Here is an 18847-nt window from a genome sequence, read left to right as displayed (position 1 = left end):
CGGTCCAACCCGCGGGTCCAAACCCGTTTTGCCAAGTCTACCTTAAAGTGACTGAAAAATGTTTGATGTAATGGTAAATGGGTAAATAGGTCATTTTACATGGGCAACGCATGTTAGCAGACTATCGCCTCTGACAATCCTCCGGCGTACCTTAGCAGACGACATCCCCGATGTTTTTTTGCCCTTTTTCTGGTGATTCTTCCACCCAAAATGATCATTTTCACCACCATTTGAACCCCCATCCTCCCCTCTATAAAACCACACCCTTCACAAACCCTCATCACTCGCCGATCGCGAGCCACGATAGCCGTGACATGCAATTGGTTTTCGTCGATTTCCAGCCGTTTTGAACGGCAACAACCCCAACCACCACCACCATTTGACTCCTTGCATCCTCTCTTACAAAACCCCTAACCTTCCCAACCACGGTAGCTCACCATTTGTCGTCCACCACTTCACCAAAAAATAGCCGATGAACATGAACTCTCAGCTGACGAACGACGAAGAAACGGTTGCTGAGGACAGAGGGGTTTTATAGATTTGGAGACGGTAGTTGCAGTGGTGGTGTCCAATTGGATTTTCATCGCCGGAATCAACCAGAATCCAGCGAAGAACACCGAAACCCTAAGCCTAACAGTGCCGGCGATTGGAGGGGCCAATGAGCCGAGAACCAAAGGGGTTTTGGACGATGGACTACAGGGAAGGTGATGGAGGTGACCAGGGGATTCAACGTAGTTGGAAACAGCCCGATAGCAGCCCAAATTGGGCTGTTTCCGACAAGGGTGTGTAGTGACTGAGGGTGTTTTTGATATAATTTGAAAATAAAATTGTAATTTTATAATTCTACTAATTTATGGGTTAAAACATAATTTATTAATTTGGAGTTAAGGATATTAAGGTAATTATACCACCTAACCCTAAAAATTGCTAACATTGTTATTTTAAATGTGGGAATCTAGAATAAATATAACCAGGGATACCAACTTAGGATTTCGTCAAACCTTGGATGGGAATATGTCTTTTACTCATTAAAAAAGGCCTCCAACATTTATCCATCCAATAACAATGGAAATCTTAAACACTCCATGTCGTATATATCAAGATTCCTCGTAATTAGAATTTGAATTCTCCAAAAAAAGCTAATCTAGATTTGACGCCACAATTAAATAACGGAATTAAATATAAGAATTAATCCCTGTTTCCTAGCTGTACAGTTACTAAGGAAAGTAAATGCCAGATAACAGGGTGGTGTCTGCACCAACTTTTAGCATTTATTTATTTTTTTAAATTATTTTTCAAAGTTCATAGGTTTTTAATTAACTTATCCTGCAGTTGAGAACATATATATAATATCCAATACTTAAAACTAGTTCAGTAGTTCAGCGAGACTAAAGTTAGCACTTAGCAACCATTGTCATGTTGTAACATTAAAATGAAATAAGATTCCACGATTATGTCACGACATGAAATCTTTAATATATATAAAAGAAATATATTACAGAATAGTTACATTAAATTTCTTATAATAATTGCATAAAATGACCACAAGATTCCTTATATGCATAAACTTTCTTATATGTATCAAGATTCCTCTATTTATTTAAGTCATCCTAAACACAAGATTCCTTTCACAATGTAGATTAAGGGCTAGTTTGATCCATCTGCATTCATCAAACTAAAAGATGGCCTTGTCCAATTTTTATTGACTTTATGGAGTTTGATCCAATAAGATAGTTTATGTAGTATTTCGGTGGAGACTACGCCAGAGTTGTTCGTCTTGGAGTACGAATAGATGACAAAATAATACTTAAATGTTGGTGAGAGAGAACAATTATATAACATTAAATGTTGGTTAGAAAGAACACACTCCCACTAGCAACCCTTTTTATCATTATAATTTCTTTATTCTATTTTTTTTTTAATTTATATTCTTTCAATTTATACAAATTTGAGAGTATTAGACAATGGTTGACCACTTGTGGGAAATGAATGAGACTTAGAATGGGATATGATTCTAATTAATATTGGATTGTAATATACTTCAAATTTTCAATCTAAAAAAGAGAAAAAAATGAGATTAAAGTCAATCATTATTGTCATGTTATGAGTTATAACGTTAAAATGAAATAAGATTTCATTGTTATGTCATAACATGAAATCTTTAGTATATAGAAAAGAAATATATTATAGAATAGCTAGGTGAAATTGTCTCCTAATTATAAAATATTAATTTGACAAAATTTGCCCCCACATTGACCCATCTAGTGACAATGGGATATGTAAACCTAACTATATATATATATATCAAGATTCCTCTTTAAAATTGAATTTATTTAAGCAATCCTAAACACAAGATTCCTTTGGACGCTACAAAGTTTTCCATCTGCATTCTCCAAAGGAAGTAATTAAAGATTAGCAGCTATAATTAAATAAGGGAACAATTGAATTTAGGAATCCCATTTGTAGCTCTCTCTCTCTCTCTCTCTCTTTATATATATAGTTTTCAAATAAAATTGTACATTTTGATTTATCAGGATTTGTAATTGAATCACAGAACCACGGAACTTTGATGTTATATAGTTTTCAAATAAAATTGTACATTTTGATTTATCAGGATTTGTAATTGAATTATATGACTAAGAATTTGTAATTGAATTATAGAACTACGGAACTTTGATGTTCTTCTTCAGGAGTTGTCATGTACTTGAGTCACTGATGTGGCATTTTAACATACTCATTTTAATTAAACATATTCTATTATTAAATAAACGTCCCCCACTTAATTAATTAACCTCAATTATAACTATAGTCTTTCTCTAATCTGCAATTAAGTTAGAAACCCTGGCCCATGTTGGCTCCGTCACTGTGTATATATATATAGTTGTTGACCTTGATAATGTGTTTGTCTTGTGCGCATATTCCAATCTAACTGTTTAAAAGAAAGATTATCCTTAAATCACTGGCTTGCTAGGGTCAAGTTCAATTGAAAATCAAATAGATAGAGGAAAGGCATGGAGAAAGAGTGATGAATTAAGATTCCATTGTCATATCAATGTTAAATATTTAAAGAAATATATTACAGAATAGGTAGGTAAACTTTGTTGTCCAATTCTAAAATAGTTGATTAAAAAAAAAAAAAAAACCTCATGCATTAATTCTCATTAATCTTAGATTGTAAAGTCAACCATTATTGTCATGTTGTAACGCTAAAATGAAAGACATGAAATCTTTAATATATAGAAAGAAACATATTATAGAATAACTATATGAAATTGTCAACTAATTATAAATAAATAAATTGGATAAAATTTGCCCCCACATTGACCCATCTAGTGACAATGGGACATGTAAACCTCCTTGTCATATATATATCAAGATTCCTCTTAAAAATTGAATTTATTTAAGCAATCCTAAACACAAGATTCCTGACGCTACAAAACTAGTTTGTTCCATCTGCGTTCTCCAAAGGAAGTAATTAAAGATTAGCAGCCATAATTAAACAAGGGAACAATTAAATTTACAATCATGTTTTGTAGTTCTCTCTCTCTTCTCTGTCTCTCTCTCTATATATATAGTTTTTAAATAAAATTGTACTTTTTGATTTGTCAGGATTTGGAATTGAATTATAGAATTACGGAACCTCCCTGCTATTCTTCAGAATTTGTCATCTACGTTGATGTGGCATTTTAACATACTTATTTTAATTAACATATTCTATTATTAAAATCACTAGCTAGTTAGGGTCAATTTAAATTGAAAGTCAAATAGATAGAGGAAAGGCATGTGGAAAGAGTGAAGAAATAAACATGTTACCTATTTAACAATTTCTAATTTACAGATTAAAGAAAAAACTATAGTTATGACTGACGTTAATTAATTAAGTGGGGGACGTTTACTTAATAAGAGAATATGTTTAACTAAATTGAGTATGTTAAAATGCCACAGCACATCAGTGACTCAATTAGATGACAAATCCTGAAGAAAAGCAGCAAATTTCCCTATTTCAGTGAGATTAAAATGAACCAATATTGATATGTTTTAACGTTCAAATAAAATAGATAAAGGCATGTAAAAAACAGAAAAAAAACAAAAAAAAAGAGAGAGAGAAGAGTGATGAAATAAATTTAGGGTTATGTCAGGACATGAAATATTTAGCATATAGACAAGAAAAATATTACAGAATAGTTATATCAAATTTTTCTACTTATAAATTTAATTGGATAAAATTCCCCCCCACAATTATCCATTTAGTGACAATGAAAAATTATAAACGTTTGTTGTCGTACATATATCAAGATTACTCCTTAAAAATAAATTTATTTAAGCAATCCAAGCATAAGATTATTTTCGAGAATGCAAATTAAGAGCTTCTTTGATCCAGTTTAGCACCATAATTAATATGAACATTAAATTTAGGATCCCATTTGTAGTTTCTCTCTCTCTCTCCTCCTCTCTCTCTCTCTCTCTCTCTCTCTCTCTCTCTCTCTCTGTTATAGTTTTCAAGAGGAATAGGCTCATATAGTCATATTTGCCTATGTAATTATCAATTCTTAACCCTAAACCTGAAAAATGTTATATTTAAGACCAACAATAAAATATGTTTAATTAGCAAGAGTACATTAAAATGCCAGGTAATGGCGTAGTCTCTGCAGTACCAAGTCTTAGCATTGATTTTTTTAATAATCATTTTAATTAGCAAGAGTTCATAGGCTTTTAATTAACTTATCCTACAGTCGATAACATATAATATCCAATCCTAAAGCCTAGACTAGATCATATATTTAATATGAATTATCTTTTATTTTATATTTCCCAAATCAAAATATGCTATATGTCACAGATAACGTAGTAAGACCTATTGAAATTGGTTTACCTTGCAATTTATTTCTTGGTGGAAACAACAAGAATTGATTTGATTGTGTAATCAGGGACGTAACAGCACTATAATATATGGGTTTAATTGAACTCACTCAAACTTTGAAAAAAAAAAAAATATTTTATAATATTTAATATTTTAACCCCACTTAAATTCATAATAAACTCACTCAAACTTCAAAAAAAAAAAAAAAAAAAAAAGGTTTTATATTTTATAATATTTATAATTTTGACCCAACTTAAATTTATATCTACTCTACAAAATTTCATTATAGAATTATCAATTTAAATACGTCATTGTGTTACTGTATATAGTGCATTCCAAGAAATTGGATAGCCTAACTTCCAAATAAAATTATACATTCAGATTTGTCAGGACTTGCAATTGAATTATAAAATTACGGAACTTTGTTGCTATTCTTGAGGATTTGTCATCTACTTGAGTCATTGATGGGCATTTTAACATACTCATTTTAATTAACATATTATATTATTAAATAATCGTTAGGTAAAATTGTCTTCTATTTCTAAAATATTTGATTAAAAAAAGCCTCTTACATTGATCCATCCAATAACAATATTGGAAATTTTAAGCACCTCATTGTCGTGTAAATCAAGATTCCTCGTAATTAGTTAATCTATATTCTCCAATAAAAGTAATCTAAATAAGATGGCATAATTAAATAACGGAATTAAATTTAAGAATTAATCCCTGTTTTCTATCTGTACATTCATGCTGGGACGTGCTTCCTCTTCTCATTGTCCACAAGTTGCCTGTAGAATTACAATTCTTTGACAGTTTTGCTTACTTTCACAAAAGTTAATAGTTATTATAAATAGCTCAATATGATATTGTCCATTTTGGTACTACAGGGTTTCACGGTTTTGTTTTTGAGCTTTAGACCCAAGACGCATCATGTTGGGTTAAAGCATGCACCCCCTCTCACACAAAGCGATATGGGACTTCACAACATACTTCTCCCATCGCGATCATACTGATAACATGTTATAAATTGTTTAATATGATATTGTCAGCTTTGACACTACCAGGCCTCACAGTTTTGTTTCTGGGCTTTAGGCCCAAAAAGCGTCATGTTGGGTTACGGCCAATAATCCCATATATGCATGCACCCCCTCTCACATGGAGCGATGTGAAACTTTACAACACACTCCCTCATCGCGATCTTACTGATAATGTTTTATATATAGATCAATATGATATTGTTTGCTTTGACACTATAAAGCATCACAGTTTTATTTCTGGGCTTCAAGCTCAAAACGTATCATGTTGGGTTAAGACCTATAAGGCTATAACCCTATATATACACACACTCTCTTACACGGAGTGACGTGGAACTTCACAACAATAGTTTTTTTTTCTTATTTAATTAAGATTGATTTAACAACCAAATATGGATTTTATTGAAATTAATGACTGATTTAATATATAACAGTGGTTTAAACACCAAAGAGATGATTAGGCTAAATGATTAACACTACTGGAATAAGCATCTAAAACGACCCCACAAGGTCATCGATTTTGGAAAAAAATTTGTTGTATTAATTGTTGAACGACGTGAAACAATGTGCCATAATTTTGTGGTATAACATTGGTTGTTGTATAAACGAGACGACGCAATATGTTGCATCGATTTTCGGAATTAGAATACAATGCAACGTGGTTAACTAGCTCTAGTAATCCATCGAATATACGACAAAAAATATGCGTAATGCGGCAAAAAATATGGATAAATTGAACGACATGGCAATTTATGTAGTAAGTCGGTGGCGATTACGCCAGAGTTATTGCGTCATCTTACCGTACAAGATGGCATATAATACTTAAATGTTGATGAGAAAGAACAATTACAAGGTTTTAAAACCCGAATAGTAAAGTGACTCGGTTAAGTCATTGGGCTGGTTGATCGAACCAGTTTAATCGTGGAGTCAAACTATGACATCATTATATTGATGTCAGCGCGATGATATCATTTTGGTATCAACATGACATATAAAAAAATAATAAAAATACGATTTACCTGTCGGGTTGAATTGATTGGACTGACGATTTGTCACAAAAAACTGATCCAATCATGATCTAAAACGGGTCAATTAATAAATCCAGTTTTTTACATAAATTGACTTGGTCTGACCATCAAATCCTGATCGAACTGGTTAAGTTGGCCGGGGCAGACCGAGTTTTAAAAGCTTCAACAATAAAATTGTTTACCATTATGGAACACACTCTCATTAGCAGCACCTTTTATTATTATGATTTCTTTTTTCTGTTTTTTTTAAGATTTATATTCTTTCAATTTATTCAAAATTGAGGGCATTAGACGTTGTTTGATTTGTGGAAATGAATGAGAATTAGGATTAGAGTGGGATAATGATTCGCAATAATCTTAGATTGTAATGTATTTCAATCCAAAAGTTAGAAAAGCAAGATTAAAAAGTCAATCACTATTGTTATGTTATAATGTTAAAATGAAATAAGATTCCATTGTCACATCACGAATGAAATCTTTAATATATAAAAAAAAAATATATATTATAGAATAGTTACATGAAATTGTCTTCTAATTATAAATTATTAATTAGATAAAATTTGCTCCGCTCATTTCTCCATTTAGTGACAATGGTATTTAGACTCACTTACTGTTATATATATATATATTCCTCCCTAAAATTGAATTTATTTAAGCAATCCTGAACATAAATTTCCTTTGGGGATGCAGATTAACAGCTAATTTGGGATTTGCTAATTTGATCCGTCTGCCTTCTCGAAAGGAATCCCGTGCTGTAGACATGTTGTGACGTTCACATGTTGCCTATTTAATTAACAATTATTAACCGAAGAATTTTTTTTTTTTTTTTAAATATATATTAACTATAATATATGTTTGACAGGGTGGTGTCTGCACCAACTTTTAGCATTAATTTTTTTAATAAAGTTCATAAGCTTTTAGCTTATCCTACGTTAATCCTAAACCTAGATTAGGTCATATATTTTATATGAAATATCTTTAATTTAATTTTTATTATCAAATCAAAATATGTTATTCTTTAAGATTATGGCAGTCTGACCTACTGAAATAGGTTTAGCCTTGTAAAAATTTTCTTGGTGGATGAGAGAATTGTATTAGATTTAGCAATAATTAATAGAAACCTCTTCTTCAATTGATTCACCAAAGGTAATAGATTTTTCTTATCTTATTAAGATTATTTAAGAATAATATTACACATACAAACAAAGTCATACATGAAAAGTAATGCGACAATACTCTAGGCTCTGTTTAGTACATATAATGGGAAAACTATTTCCCAATAAAGTTAACACAAAATTAGTGTTTGGTTCACCTATTTTCAAAATACAATTCTAAATTATTCAATTTCTTTTAAATCTCCTAAGTTTGTTAATTTAACTAAACAACCCTAAATTTTTTTTTTAGAAATTGACAAAAATACCCCAGTAACCCAAATTTACCAGATTTCGGCCACCATTGTCGGAAGCTAGCCAGAATCTGGTGTAATGGCACACTACCGGCTGAATCTGACCGATAATGTACCGATCTAGCCTTTTCTGGCCAGATTCACAGTGGATATGGCCGAAAAATGCCAAATCTATGTCCAAAAATCAGGCCATCAACAGCCAGATCTTTGGCCATTGACAACTGTCAACGATGGCCAAGATATGGTCATCGTTGACGATCAAATGCTGCCAGATCTAGCTGCCAATGGCCAGATCTAGCCGTAGATCTGGTCGAAAAAGGCCCTATTGGTGCACGACCGATAAGATTCAGCTGGTCATGCGTCGATACGACGACTCCGGCCACCCTCCGTTGGTGGTGGCCAGCTGTCTGTATTTAATGAGTGGGTTGGGGGTGTTTTTGTTAACTTTAAATATTTTATTATAGGAGTGTTTAGTAAATAAATAAACATAGAGGGTATTTTTGTTAATTTTTAAAATTCTACATCGTAATATCCATCCAATTTAACTTTTTTCAAAATATTATTCTAAAAACTACCTAATAATGAACCAAATGGAGCCCTAGTATTGCTGTCATTCACCATCATTTAATGCGCATTTTTAAAGTTGATTATTTATATAATTAATCTAATCATATTTTAAGATGTCATTGTGTATGAAAATTTTATATAGATTCTTTGTATGTGTAGTTATTTTTCTTGATTTAATAGAAAACAGTGGTTTAAAAACTAAAAGAGATGATTATGGAAAATGATTAAGCATATAAACATACAAGAAAATTGAATAATATATAAATGGAAAGGCTTTATTATTAGTTATTAAATCGACAAAGCTTCAAATGCAACATAATTAATTAATCTAATACATCTAATTCAAATTAACGCATGACAGAAGACATGGTTTGTATAAAAGTGAGTATCAAGAGAACAGCAGCTGCAACAGTTGCTGTACCTCTCCAGATATCGCTAAAATACATTCTTTTCAATTTTGCACAGTTTTGGTTATATGGATCATCATGGTATGCCCTCAGATCCTGATAAATTTTATTGTAATGATTTCCAGCTAAAGGAATTTCAATTGCAATTTTGTTAAACAAATTTGCTAATGCCTTACTGTCGCCCATCTCATTCCAAATAATTTCCTTATCAACAAGCAACTGCGCATCCCTTTTGTCTTCGATAAGAGAGCCTAGTAGTAAAACATAATCACAGACGATAGTTCGATTTGGATAGCAACATTGCTCCAAAGCCATTATGTTCCGAAACTTAGTATCTGTCTCGTGGTTAACGATTAATTCTGGTATTGTCAACTCGCCTTCTTCAAATCTGATCACAAGTGGGCATTCCCTTCTAGGAGCAAGTTTAAATTTCACTCCTGATTCATGTAGCTTTGTGGCGCAAGGTATATAAACATCATCATCTTCATGATCAATCTCATGTGCCGGGAACTTTTCCACTAGAATAGCTCTTTGCAAATCGGTGAAATGTTTAAACTTTTTTTTGTCACGTACACTACCAGCAAACTTCCGAAACCTGAAGAATTTAATACAAATATCAATGAAGGAAGGCCTACTGGCAACTAACTCGTATAGTCCCTCAAGTAAAAAATATGGAAGTTGATTTTCCATTAATAGCAAGTCCGACTTTAAAGCATATCTTTGCGCTGGTATACGTAACAAAATGTCACTTCCATCTCTCTCAAAATCCTTTATAAGGACCTCTATGATAAAAATAGCATCACGTAGAATCATCTTTACATACGCACGACTCTCAAGCTTACAATCCTCTGAATAACTCTTTCGAATCGTTTGCTCCTGGTCTTTGATGAAGTTGAAAATTTCGTCAAATTTCTCAGGAGTTGTTCGGTCACATAAGTCTTTTACATATCTCCATTTTTTCTCTTCCATGTCTTTTATTTTGTCTTTACCATTGTGAAAAGGGCCTATTGAAAACATTTTAGGAGTGTAGGCTTCTGCATTTCCTTTACGAATACTTTCAGGGACTCTATAAATACAACACTTTGAAGGATCAGGCTCCTGGTCTTCCTTAGTGTCAATTAGCCAAGTACGGGGCCGATCCTCGTTAAGGGAAGAACTCATCTCCATGTTCATACTGCAATACATCCTAGTTAATAACCTAACAACAATGATAAAATTAAACTTCAAACAGAGATCATTTTTGTCTTTGATATTAATATTAATTACATAAAATAGTATTTAGAATTTATTTTATGAATATATAAGACAGATTGTGCATGAACTTTGGTTCGACTGATCTTGGATATGTACATTGTTAACTGGATAAAGAGTAAAAGAATAAATGTACCTAAATTTTTATAATAATTAAGGGTAATTATTTACACCCCTTCAAACTCAAAAACTCAATTACACCCCAAAAACTCTAGACATTACCCACAGTCCCCCATAGATATGGGAGTCGACTAATTTTTTTCTTTGACGAAACGCAATTTCAATTTATCTGAATCATGTCTTGAACTTGACTATTTTACTCAAAAATTTGTCAATAACTCATTTCTAAATAAAAAAATAAATAAAATTAAAAAAAAAGTCTTAAATAATATAAAACCTTAATAAAAAATCACAAGTATTTAAATGAAAAAGAATTCAAAATAAAAAATTTAAAGATTCAAAAAAATTATGAATACTTCAAAAACATATTTAAACAACCTTAAAAAAAGGAGCTATTATCTGAAAACATTTTGCCAAGTTCTACTATCGAGCTACAGGCCAATGTCAGCCACGATGGCAAAAACCACCATTTTTGAGATTTGTTTAAAATTTTTTTTTTTTATTCGTTTTTAGATTTTTTATCTTTAATTTTTTCAGATATTTTTTTTTTCAGATTTCTTATTTCTAATATTTAAGATTTATTATATCTTTTTTTAGAGTTGTTAATTTATTTTTTTTCATTTTTTATAATTTAATAATTTATTTTTTTAATTCTAACGCGGGGGGTAGGTTGGGGTTAATGGGTTTTTGGGGCCCGTTGGATATAGATTTAAAGTGAGTGGGTGCATGAGTGTTGACGGCTGCTGTAGATGAAGTCAAAGTTGGGAATTAAGGTCATTTTGCCACATTTGCTCAAACCTAATCAAAGAATCCTGACGTCAAGGGATTCATAATTATTGCCAATACCTAATAGATTTAGGAAAAAACTTAGAGGGTTTAATTAACCTTATAATCTATAGAAGTAATAAGAGTATATCACGTCATTTTGAATTAAAAATAAATTAAAAAAAATACTCCCAAATTTCTTTAAATAATAATATAATTAACGGCATCAATTACTGTTAATAACTAAAGGGTTTAATTAAAGTTTTCACTTTTACTTAACAATATTTTGATCCCTCAAGTTTAGATGAGGAAATAATTTTGACCGGGATATCAACTGTTAACCCCATCCATTAAACAATAAATCAAAACCTTACATTTTTTAATTAATACTTTCTCTCCATTTTCTCATTAACCAATTAACACACATTTAGTTTTCTTTTCATTTTTTCAACCTTCACTAGCTTTTAATTTTCTCATTAACCACCAAAGAGTAGCTAGCTAGCTATACCACATATGTATATATAGTTGAATATATAGGGAGTACTTGACAAAAAATTTTCAAATAAAAGTTTAACTCTTCCATGCTTATTCTAATTATACAGTTAGAAAAAATAATGAAACTAAGTTTCTTAAATATTTGGCTGGGAAATGTTTATTAAACAAATATAATGTTAACATAGTATCAAAACCAAAGTTCGAATCCCTACATTCAACTCAATCAAGAAAATTGAGACAAAATTATCAAATTTCATGTAAAGGGGTTTATTAGACTAATATAATGTTAAGCTCTGACCTATTGTTTAGGTTTTTAGATGGGATGACAAGTTAACAATGCCTTGAGTCATTCTAGAAAATCATTCCATTTCATGTATATATATATATGGTAAATAATTTCTTCCAAGCGAACATCAATTAGCCAAAAATACATGAAAGGTAAATAACTTAAACAAATCATAAAGAAAACTAAGAAAAATAAGTGCTTCAAAACCTGAGTAATTTTGCTCGAAAAAAGATAGTTGTCTCTGGTCAATCTCGAAAGCACCAGTGTCCAGAGTTCCTACTGCCGAAGCCCACCGGAATGTATTAATATCTACGGTATCTCTCTAGTCGCTCCCTTACTCTTCATCTTTAGTGTATATATTAACAATACATGCTCACCTTCATAATGTTCTTCCCTTCTTATGTGCATAATCAAACATTAAAATAAAAAAATTAAGTACGGACAAATAATCAAGCACCAGGGTCATGTGACTCATGTTCAGTTGGTTAAAAAGATTTAATGTATAAAAAGTGCAACTGCAACTGTGCCAGCAGCATAAAATCGTTGTCTTCTCCGCCTATTCATCAAGTGCCACTATGCCAGCAGCGAGTGTTCTTGGACATTTGTTGCCGACGATATTCCATTACTTATTTATTTTCAATTTATTAATCATTTAATTATTACTATACTAACAGAAATTTTTTTGGAAGCTATCAAGATTGGCAGCCAAAGTTAGGAAACCTTTCCTATCAAGATTAGCTGTATGCCTGTGAATTCATGTGGTGAGGTGCTTCAATATTCTCTTAATAATTCTAACTAAAAGATTAAAGAAAGACTAGACTGTAGTTATGGCTGGCGTTAATAATTAATTAAGTGGGGTTATTATTTAATAATAGAATATGTTTAATTAAAAAGAGTATGTTTAAATGATACATGCATCCATGACTCAAATAGATGACGAATCTGATCAGAGGTCGGCCTGTATAAAATTAGAAAGTGACAAATAATACTTCAATATTGGTGAGAGAGAACAATTAAAAAACATTCCCTTATAATACAATTGTTTTACAATTATGGAACACACTCCCATTAGCAACCCCTTTTATCATTATAATTTCTTTTTTCTATTTTTAAGATTTATATTCTTTCATTTTATTCAAAGTTGAGAGTAATAGACAATGTTTGATTTCTAGAAATGAATGAGAATTAATCTTGGATTGTAATATATTTTAATCTAAAAGTTAAGAAAAACGAGATTAAAGTTAACCACTATTGTCATGTTATAATGTTAAGATGAAATGGATAAAATTATAAAGGCATGTGGAATGGAATGGAAAGAGTGATGAAATAAGATTCCATTTTTATGTCTTGACATGAAATCTTTAATATATAAAAAATAAATATATTAGCTACAGAATAGTTAGGTGGAGTTGTCTTTTAAATCCACTATTAGAAAAAATCTCATCCTTGACAGAATAATTTGATATATTTTCTTGACAATTTTTGAACAATATTCCCTGATATTTTGGATGATTCTTGACCGTTATTAACTATCAAGAATTTGGTAAAAACTAAATTTTACGAATTTTGTTCTTGACAGTTGTAGTCTCAATCATTGACAATTTTTAACTGTCAAGCATTAAGTTGAAAAAACAAAAATAAAAGAACTCTAAAGCATTTGCTTACTCGGTATTTCACTAAGGCAAAAGTTTCGCACCCATTTTTCATTAAGGCAAAAGTTTCCCACAAACTCACTATTTAAAAAACCGGTTTATAATATACAATATTGAAATAAAAAAAATCCCTAATTGACTTTGTTGACTTTCCTTTAAAATATTCATTCTCTCAACCCTAAATTATTTTTCCCTTTTCGTTCTTCACATCTCGTTCAGCTTTTCTCTTCGATTCTTCATTCTCAGCTAAAATCCTTTTCTGATGTTCTTCGTTCTCACCTGATTATAAGACAAGCTCTGGCCTTCGAGTTTGTGACTTCAGCCACTCACCATTTCGTCATTCTTGAAGCTCTTTTCGTGCCGCCTTTAAGTAATCTTCATCATTGCTTTACATAATAGTTGTTTTGTGGATTAATTGAAGAAGAGATCCTATTCTCTGGATGTTAAATTTGGTTAATACTTTGACATGTCATTGCAAGTGTCATTTTGGGTCACCCAACACTAAAAGGGAGTGGTGATTATCAGTTTTTACACACTTGGTTGTAGTTTAACTAGATGGTGAACAACAAATGCAGTTTTTTAACTCATTGATTCAACTGCAATCCACCTTATTCTAAAATTCCAAGTATCTTTTTCTGAAGCCCTCTTTTGGTAAAAATATGTTTTAAATTCTTCTTAATTTTGACTATCAGAGCAATTTTTCTTTTTCTTTCAATGCAAGAATATTCTAATTATAAAATATTAATCAGATAAAATTTGACCCCCACATTAATCCATCTAGTGATAATGGGATTTATAAACGCTCGTTGTTGTATATATATCAAGATTCCTCCTTCGTTAATCTGCATCCTCCAAAAGGAAGTAATCAAGATTAGCTGCCATAATTAAATAAAGGTACAATTAAGTATAGGAATCTCATTTCGTAGTTATATATATATATAAACGTCCCTATATATACCAAATTATCAATTCTACAATTGTCATCAACGATTTTTCATATTCTGAAAATGTTGCATAATTGTTCCATTGACAATTTCATCAAATATCTCTCTCTCTGTTAGGATGAGAAAATGCTGAAGCTTAGAGGTTCAACTTACAGATGGATGTTAGGATGTTGAAAAGTTTGTTAAACTGATAACTGATTTTGTTATTCTGTTAATCACATGTTTAAGTTTTTTAATACGGTTTAAGTTTGTTAACAGTTTGTTATTAGTTTGTTAATACAGCTTGTATAAATACAGCACTGTAGCTATCATTTAAAGCTAATAAAAATAAGAAACATATTGCTCTCTCTCTCAAACTTTCCCTTTTTCCTTCTTTGCACTTTATTAGTTAACTGTTTGCTTCTCTGCACTTTACCAGCTGCTTTAGCTAGTTTCAGTTGATTTTCATCTCTAATTTGGTATTAGAGCCATCGACCAACGTCACATGGCTGATTCCTCTTCTTTTTCCTCTCTCCTTAACAAAACTGACAGAAACACAAATTTCAGACCTACGTCTGAAATAATCAATCTCGTCAGTTCATCATCAATATCCTCTTCAACCTTGCCAATCATTGCTCCAAAATTGACTCGTGATAATCATCGATTTTGGAAATCTCAGGTGTTGTTTGCTGTTGGAGCTCACGATCTTGAAGAACACTTGACTAGTTTGATAGCTTGTCCTACCCCTTTCATAAGAACATAGTCAAAAAATCTGAATTCAGAGGTAACCAAGAAGCCTAACCCTAAGTATTTGCTTTGGAAGAAAACTGATAAATTACTGGTTAGTTGGGTGTTATCATCAATCTCAAAGTCAATATTTGCTGTAATCTCCAAATGCTTGTATGCTGCTGATATTTGGCTCACCTTAGACAAGGAATTTATCACTAAATCAAAAGCCAAAACACTTCATGTTAAGAGTCTTTTACAGAACACAAAAAAGGAAAATATGAGTATGCACAATTACTTTCTAAAAATGAAAGGTTTTGCCAAAAATTTAACTGCAAGTGGAGTTATTGTAACAAATGAAGAACCTCAATTATATTCTAGATGGCCTAGACTCAGAGTATGATGCTACGGTTGTAAACATTACCACTAGATTAGAGTCAAAACTTGACCCTATTTCTATCCAAGAAGCACAAATTACGCTACAAAAGCTTGAGCTTAGGCTAAAAAGAGCAAATACTACAATGAGTTCAGTTATTCATAATGAGTTTCATGGTGGTTTAGCCAATGTAGCAACTCTTTCCATTGATAATGATACCAAGAAATCACAGACTAGTCAATCTTCTTTTCCTACTGAATTTTCTCAGTTCCACATAACATCATCTCCTAGACACCAAATCCCCACCTTAAATCCTACCTTCTCATTTAACCCCTCTACTTTCAATCAAATGCCTTACCTTACCACTAATCCAATTCAAGTCTCATACTTCACTCCTCAAAATCAGTTCCTGAATCAACAATTTTCTGGAGGATTTCCTGGTGGCAGGGGAAGAGTTCGAGGAGGTAGCAGAGGGAAACCCATCTATCAAGTATGTGGTAAAACAGGACACTTGGCCCTAAATTGTAATCATAGGTTTGATGTGAATTTCACAAGAAATAGCTCATTGCTTAGGGGCAACTTTACTTCTCTTGGATATCTGAGATCAACCACTTTTAATCCTAGACCGCAGTACTCTAATTCTGGAAATCAGTACTTTAATTTTGGAAATTAGTATCCTGCAACAACAACTCATTCTTATGGACTAGGTTTATAGTCAGGTTCATCAATTTCTACAGATCATGGAACCTCAACTGGGAACATTGATAATCAGTCAAACTCATCAGGATCTGCTCATATGCACAATCAAGCATTAGTTGCATAGTCTCAGCAGTATAAACAATCTCTAACAGCTATCAATTATATTGCTACACCTTCCATGGTTCAAGACAGTGCTTGGTACATGGACTATAGAGCCACAGACTATGTTACCTCAGATTTTTCACAACTCATGGGTAGCAATAGCTATGCTAGCAGTGAGCAATTCTAAGCTGGAAATGGTAAGCTTTTATCTATTACTCATACTAGCTTTGTTACTTTATTTTGTCTAAATAGAGTCTTACACCTTAGAAATGTTTTGTGTGTTCCACATATCACCAAGAATCTTCTTAGTGTGTCTAAACTAACTAAAGAAAATGATGTTTAGGTTGAATTTTTTACTAATTCATGTGTGGTAAAGGACAAGATCTCCCAAGCCATTCTTCTTCAAGGAATGCTTAAAGATGGTCTCTATCGACTACAAGTTCCAGCTCCAGTCACTACTTCTTTCATGGCCTCTCACCCCAATCTCAAGTCTAAAAGCAGTTATCCTATCTCATCTCTCCATAAAACAATACTTGCATCTACATCATCTGTTAAACACTCACAACTTCCTATTTCAATTCCCTTTAATACTTGTACTCCCACATGTAATATTCTTTTCAATAAAACTACTATACAACATTCTAACTCTTTTGTTTTAGATGCTATGCACTCTGTAATTTATCACAATTCTATCAATAAATTGCATAAATTTGAGTCTTTTCCAGCACAAAAAACAAATATTCTGCTTTGGCATAACAGGCTTGGTCATTCAAACATGGCAGTCTTTACAAAAATTCTCAATGCATTAAAAATTCCTCATCGCACTAAAAATGATATTACATTTTGTCAAGCATGTAAGTATGGGAAGTTACATTAGTCAACTTTTCCTAGGTCCTCATTCCATGCATCTAAACCCCTAGAATTAATATACTCTGACATTTTGGGGCCTTCTCCAGTCCCATCACCTGAAGGATTCAAGTATTACATCCAATTTTTGGATGATCATAGTAGATTCACTTGCCTTTTCCCTTTAAAAGCCATATCTGAAACTCGGGCTGTTTTTCAGCAATTTCATGTCTTGGTTGAAAAACAATTTAATACCTCAATAAAATGTGTTCAAACCGATTGTGGTGGAGAATATAAAAGCTTAGTTCCCTACCTTCAAGAACATGGCATTCTTTTTACGCATCCTTGTCCTCACACTCACCAACAAAACGGTAGAGTGGAGAGAAAACATAGACAAATAGTGGAACAAGGCCTTACCTTGTTTGCCTAAGCCTGCCTGCCACTAAAATACCAGTGGTTTGCATTTCAAACTGTAGCCTATCTCACCAACAGACTCCCCACATCAGTCCTATCACATTTATCTCCATTTCAAGTTCTGTTTCACACTTTACCAAACTATTCAGCCATCAAAGTTTTTGGATGTGTTGTTTAATACAGTAGTCACAATTTTCATACTAAAATGTACTTTTGTTGGATATAGTTTAAATCACAAGAGTTATAAGTGTTTGGATCCCCCTAGTCGCATTTATGTTTATCAAAGTGTGAGTTTTTATGAAATTGAATTTCATTTGCATCTACTCAAACATCTGTTTCTTTGTCTTCGAATGATTCCTTTTCATGTGACTCTCATTCACATTCTTTTAATCATTATGTGTGGCATTTACCTTAGCATTCCAATATACATTCCATATCTCCTAATGGTCCTACCACAATGAATCAATTTAAACTACTGGATACATCAGGTTCTCGTCTTACCACTTTACATCAATCTAACACTTCAGACATATCACACTCTACCCCAATTCTCCAACCAACTACTTCTTTCAATAAGTCTCCCACACTTGATCCTATCACACATGACAATACCCATTATTTTATCCCAGAAACAGACCTATCAGATCAGCTTCAAACCTCCATATTATCACCCCAAACTAATATATATGATCAGTCTCAAACCTCCATACTGTCACCTCAAACTTTAGACTCCAATGAATCTTATGATTCTATTCCATTATATATCTCTTTTCCTCTTGCCAAACCCTACCCTCCCTCATTAAACACACATCCTATGCTCACTAGGTCTAAGACTAGAGCTCATAATAATATCTTAGTTTCTTCCCTTGACACCAAAGAACCAATTACAG

The 18847-nt window shown here is 32.1% G+C and overlaps 1 protein-coding gene across 1 annotated transcript; it reads right to left on the bottom strand.

The window, feature by feature from the left end:
* Positions 1 to 9242: 9242 nt before the first annotated feature.
* LOC116111923 (UPF0481 protein At3g47200-like) lies at positions 9243 to 10469 on the bottom strand. The gene has a single exon (XM_031398082.1). It carries the CDS (start codon positions 10467 to 10469, stop codon positions 9243 to 9245), a length of 1227 nt encoding a protein of 408 aa, XP_031253942.1.
* Positions 10470 to 18847: the final 8378 nt, after the last annotated feature.

This window comes from Pistacia vera, unplaced genomic scaffold (assembly GCF_008641045.1).
Source record: "Pistacia vera cultivar Batoury unplaced genomic scaffold, PisVer_v2 Contig654, whole genome shotgun sequence".
NCBI classification, from domain to species: Eukaryota; Viridiplantae; Streptophyta; class Magnoliopsida; order Sapindales; family Anacardiaceae; genus Pistacia; species Pistacia vera.
The sequence above is the reverse complement of the archived record's forward strand: the minus strand, read 5'-3'. Positions and strand labels throughout refer to the sequence as shown.